This window comes from Zophobas morio, unplaced genomic scaffold (genome assembly GCF_036711695.1).
Source record: "Zophobas morio isolate AGI-343-1 ecotype UQ-CSIRO unplaced genomic scaffold, CSIRO_AGI_Zmor_V1 ptg000581l, whole genome shotgun sequence".
In the NCBI taxonomy this organism is placed as follows: Eukaryota; Metazoa; Arthropoda; class Insecta; order Coleoptera; family Tenebrionidae; genus Zophobas; species Zophobas morio.
Window position 1 is genome coordinate 1 of NW_026972684.1, and position 5,699 is coordinate 5,699.

Below are 5,699 nucleotides of genomic sequence, written 5' to 3' on the forward strand. Positions count from 1 at the left end.
AGTAAGAGTGGTAAAAATCGCTAAAAAACCACCACCAAAAGAGGAAGCCCCTCTGTATTTTATTTAATTTGTTAAGCTGAGCCCTGGTTAAGCCCAGAAAATTTCTTTCAACATTTTTTCAGATGCTACAATATAGTCTATCATTATAATCGTAGAGAAGAGTCGGACTATTAATTAGTGGAGCGAAGGTTTCAGATTATTTTTGCCCCCACTGGTGTTAAGTCTAACTTCCGTGGCTTTTCTTATTGGCCCTTTCCTGAGATTGTGCTATTTTGGGAGCGATTTAACTGTAGGATATTTCTTCTTCTCTACTGTTATATCTGAATTTCGCTTAGCGTTAAAATTTTTAATTGGGTTGCAATTTTGAGTGGGTTGGACAGTTGGATGTATTCGTTTCTGGAAGGTTACACTGTCCTTCCGATGTTTTATTGTCGGTTACATATTTGAGTACGAGCACGTGGCAAGAGCATGTGGAAGAGTAGCACATGGTAGAATAAGGATTCATGATAGTTAGCAACGACAGAGTTCGAGCATTCGGGGATGTTCAAAAAATTATTTATTTTTTAACATTTTTAAACCTTATTTTGGCTTGATAAATTTGCTATAGAAATTTACAAAATTTTTTGTACTTAAGTATTTATAGTTCCTTAGTTAGTTTTTACCAATAACAAGTACCGAGATTCTAAAATTATTGTTTACTTGCGCAATGTCCTTCCTAGTATCCCCGCTTCGCTAAGCTGGCACTTACCGGTGACAGAAAATTCCAATATTGCAACACTAATAAAGTTGGTTTGTTGGGACAATATAAGGACCATAAACAATTCTACACAGGAATTTTGGCTCGCACATTCTATTTTTCTATACCCTGCTTAATGTATCACTCTAAATATCGTTGGGCTCTGCCTCCATTATAAGGTCGCCTGGTGGTTCGGAAACACAATACTCTGGCACCCATAGCAAGTCATAACTGCGCCATTCTGCACGCCTTCAAGGAGGGTAAGATTATATTAAAACTCACATGCCGTGCACTTGCTGCTAGCACTTCCTGACTCCTAATATTTAAGTAGAGTGAAATGTGGATTTCTAAGAACAGTGTTTTTATGCATAAGCAAAGAGGATGTAATATTTTTTAACTAAAAAAAAAGCGCGCACTCTATCTTCAGTTGGTAGCACTAATAATTAGTATAAATTTATATGTAACGCGTGCACCAGCTTCAACATCGTTTTTTTAAGGTGTATAAAGCACTTCAACATCAATTTTAGTCTTTTTCCCTTCCTATCATAGCTTAAAGTCTGAATAAGTTATATTAAAGACTGAGAATTTTTCCGTGATAAAGAGGTCTTTGTTCGAGGAGTTAAGAACTCAAGAAGATGGAGTATTTTTACTAGAGTTTAGTAAAGCCCAGAGCGATTTAATCCTGGCCGGTTCAAGCCTTGCCGAGGAGAACACGTTAAACTGGACTTGTAGGGTTACTATGTGTTAATACAAAAAGAACATCTGGAAAGAAAAAAGGGGTTGTGTTAGCAAAATGTAACTCATAAAAGTCAAAAAAAAAAAAGGAGGAGGAGGGGGGTGTGTGTGTAAGCGTTAAAGCGTTGAAAAATATGCTTAGACCTAGGGACAAAGAGAAATTGATAATCAAAGTCGGTAAACACAAAGAGGGTAACAATATAAAAGCTCAGTACATACTTTTTTTCTTTATTTCACGTAAAGAGAAGAAGTTACCGAAAGTATTGCGAAACAAAATCTGGCATTGTCAACTAGGATAAACCCTAAGAGGAACCCTATATACTTGAAACGATAAAAAAGCCATAAAAGCAGTAAGAGATGCGAACAATACGAAATTACTGAGGATATCATGAGGATACGGCAGAGTTTTAGTTAGCGATGTGTACACAACACCTTGTATGGGCAAAGCTGGCACATAAGATAAGAGTACTTTGGGTAAAGAAGTGCTTTATGAAATCTAAGGTATATTTTTGACGGATTACAGTAAATAGAGAATTACTATTTACCAGCAGAAAGCTGGTAAATTATATTAAAAAACTTTATTTTCAAAGACAGTCTATAATCACTAGCCATCACTAATTTATTGTGTTAGTTGAAAGTACCATTTAAACAATAATGAAGGCTTTATTAAGAATTAGTTTTGAAAGAGGTGAAAAATTAACATCTTAGACTATTGTATTAATATATTATAAAATAACCACTCGTCCTATTTTTTTCTTGTCTCAACACAGTTCAATAAGGACCTGCACTGTAAACCTTCTGGTCTAAACGTCAAAAAAAGTTAGTTATCAGCTTTCTTAAAGCCTAGCATTTGTAAAAGAAAAAAGTATAAATTCTCAAATTATTCATTAGCAGCTAGTTTTGATCTTTTTTATTAGCTCAAATTTTTATTCTTTTATAAATAGCTTTATATTCTCGCTACACTTTAATTTATCTTACAACTTGATTTTTAAAAATTTGTTTATCTCACAAAGCACTAAAAGGTATTCTTTAACTTCTTACAAAAAATAGTGCGTTTTCATAATACAACTGTATAAAAGTGTATACCACCAAGCAGATAGCTGAACACAGACTTTTAGTGCCTCACCTATTTGTTATAATTTGGATACAGTGGAGATGAGTCAGTACTTAAAAGCTCCGCCCTTTCTTACTCATTGTGCTCCTAAAGAGCTCAGGCCACGTTACAACGATGAAAGTGCTCGTGTTAGAGGCGTTTCAGACCGCGGTCTAAAAATAACCAATAAGTAACGTATAGTTTTTAAAATAGCCATATTAAAAAAAAATAACCAGGGGATGTAGCCTTACAACGTTTGCATGGCATAAAAGGCCTTACATACTTAACAAAATGTATTCTTAAGTTTCATAAATAAGCATCAATAAATATAGGTATATTTTTAGTTTATTTGTGGACGTGATGTCCAAATATTTAGTACCCCAAAACAAATTCACCGCTAAACGTGAGGTAAAAAGCTTTCCCTGCGCTTCTCTAACTTTTTTTAAGGATTCTTAATATTTTACAAACAAGCCTATGATTTCTTAAAATGTCCCAGACTCCCTTTAAAATTTTCATAAAATGGAATAAAACTCGGCTTCATAAAACATCAGCATGTTTTCTTCACACTAATAACGTTGCTTTCAACGCTATTATTGAAAAATTATAACTGTGTTTCACTAACAATGCAGTCGACAATAGTCTTATTATTAATCTTAGCGCTCTCAACATTGTTTACAGTTTTAACTGGAGAAAATCTTTTGGCAGCTAAAAGTTCCAAAGCATCTTCCTCGTCCTCCAAATCCGAAAGAGATCTCTTTCTAAAAAGTTCATCGATCAGTTCGTCCGCGGCTTTACCCCGGACAACCGGGACGTCGGAAAAAGTCTCAAGAGAATCCTGCTCAGGGTTATCCTGAGTAGCTGGGTCCGGACGTTCTACCTCGTCATCTTCCAACTCAAACCACTTTTCTTCTTCAACATCAGTGCCGAGTTCAAGGGATCTCGCAGGCGGCTCAGAAAACTTGTCAGAGCTATTAATTTGTTAAGCAGACCCAAAAATGGGCAGCTACGAAACAAAGCACTCACGCTTCGGGGCTTTCACCCGAGAGATAAACTTGACAGTTCTGCTGATGGCGGCGAATCAGTTTCTGAAAGGTGGGTGCATAGGTGATACCCTCAAAAACATTTCCGTACCGGGTGACCACATGTTCGACACATGACTTTAAGTTAACCTTGTGGGTAAGCATTATGTATAATACTTTCAGCATAAAAGGCCTGTAGAAACCTCAACGATCATTGAAAACAAGTCTATAACCGCAGAATTGAGCATGTTATACTTGTCTCTGTTGCGCTGAAAAACATCAACTATCGGCTCGAATATAGAATGTTCGAAGAGAAACCGGTTGCAAGCTTCGTCGTTTAATTTTGTAAGTGAGCGCAAGAAGCGCAAGCCTAATAACGGAGAAGATGACCACCACACGGTAAATACTGAAGAATTAAGCAGATATATACTGGCTAAGGCGACGTGTGTGTGGCTGGTGTATAGCAGCGATGCAATGTTTGGAATGAGAGAAGTGTGCAGCAGGAGCCGTTGAACAGCAAAAACATGCGCGGGGACGCACACCGAGAGCAGCTCTATAACGTTATACAGCGTCCAGGTATCTATGTCCCTACGGAAACGCAGTATACAAAGTGCCCTTCTACGGCGCGTATATATAATAGATGGGCACTTTGGAAGCTCAGTGGGGTCCTCCCGATTCAGCTTTTCAAAAGGGCTAATAAGCAGATCGAATGGCTCGCCGTAAAACTCGTTGTGAAGAATCTCAAGCTCATTGCTCTATAAAAATATAACCATTGAGGCAAATTCAGCAAAGAAATGTGTGCAAAGCACGCACGTCGAGGTTTTCAGGTTCCAGTAGCTGCAGCAAAAGCTCCGCAGCGTGCGTTTTCACACCAGCTTCGGGATCTTCCACGAGACACTTCACAAAGAGCAATAGAAAGTTGGCCTGTAAAGAGCCTTCAAACACCACGTGATTGACCATGCCCTCCGGGTACTGGCTGAGCAGTAGGCCGCCGAGCTCAAGGCAGTGCAACCGGACCCGTACGTCGGGTGCTTGCAGGCAAACGGGGAATACAGTAAATAGGTTCTTATCAATAAGACTCTGAAGAAGGTACAAAAAGAGGTTAATGGAGGTCGCAAAGGGGGCCAACATGAAAAAATTTAAACTCGGTAAAACTGACGGCGGGTCTCAACTTGGAGGTTTTTAGCGAGGCCGCACAGCTCAACAAGGAATGCAGAAACTTCCGCGAGCTTTTTGGTGCTCGTGTTACTGTCTTTTACCTCGAAATGCGGGATAAGCATATGGCAACGGCGGGAAGTGTACCAGCAAGAATAGCACCAGCGAGATAACAGACGATAAGAAGTGCTCGTCAGCGTGTAAAAGACCCACAATTTCGATATTATTGAAGAAAATGATCGAGTTTATAGTGGAAAAGGTTTCTAGCAGGTTAAAACTGTAAATATGCAAGTAATAAAATGTAAGGTAGAAAGACGGTCGTCCAGAGCGCAGGGAAGAACAACATCTTTCAAGTACTGGATCCTAAATGTCACGTGAATTAAATCCTGCAGGCCTATACCCGACAAGCAAGTTCATTCAAACCATAAGAACATGATCTATTATACGAACCAGCAATGTTGTCCATCGGAATGACCTCGTGCCAAACAGCCTTGTTTGCTAGGAAGTCCCGATGGCTGAGTTTTCTTGTCTATTTTAATGAATAAGTAAAACCTCAAAAATAAAAACCTTAAAAAAACTTGCCCTGCTCGGCTCATATTCAAAAACACCAATCAAATCAGTAATATACTTTTTAGAAAAAAGTTTTTCAAAAACAGAAGTGTTGTTTAGAAGAATAAGACCTGGAGAGCACAAAAAGCTTTAAGTTAAAGTAAAAAAGTAAAGAAAATAAACAACCTTTAAAAATAGTGTAAAGATGCTTTAACCCTTCCTTATCTTCCAATCTTCGCAAAGATGAAAAAGTTCAAATAAATTTCTCAATGAGAGAACCTTTAAAAAGTTGATGGACAATGCTTTCTTTCAACTTTATAAGTAAAAAAAAAGTAATCTTCTCAATGATATATTTTATTATAAACATGCCTTAGGAAAATAATGCCACCATGGGTTACTAAAACATTCTGAA

General features: G+C 37.7%; 1 protein-coding gene across 1 annotated transcript; it reads right to left on the reverse strand.

Moving 5' to 3' along the window:
- Positions 1-2,973: 2,973 nt before the first annotated feature.
- On the reverse strand, positions 2,974-5,334 carry LOC135121424 (suppressor of Mek1-like). Its single transcript, XM_064045747.1, has 11 exons — positions 5,317-5,334; positions 5,189-5,267; positions 5,055-5,132; positions 4,901-5,001; positions 4,729-4,842; positions 4,397-4,663; positions 4,232-4,338; positions 4,014-4,171; positions 3,787-3,953; positions 3,588-3,733; positions 2,974-3,532 (listed from the first exon to the last, which is right to left on the reverse strand). Exons 1-11 carry the CDS (start codon positions 5,332-5,334, stop codon positions 3,166-3,168), a joined length of 1,602 nt encoding a protein of 533 aa, XP_063901817.1. The 3' UTR covers positions 2,974-3,165.
- Positions 5,335-5,699: the final 365 nt, after the last annotated feature.

Bases quoted from the DNA above. Each gene is read 5' to 3' on its own strand.
- LOC135121424 (XM_064045747.1), bottom strand. The intron at 4,339-4,396 runs GTGCGTGCTTTG...ATATTTTTATAG, and splicing joins TGGAACCTGAAAACCTCGAC to AGCAATGAGCTTGAGATTCT. The intron at 3,734-3,786 runs GTTTCTACAGGC...CTTACCCACAAG, and splicing joins TGTTTTCAATGATCGTTGAG to GTTAACTTAAAGTCATGTGT.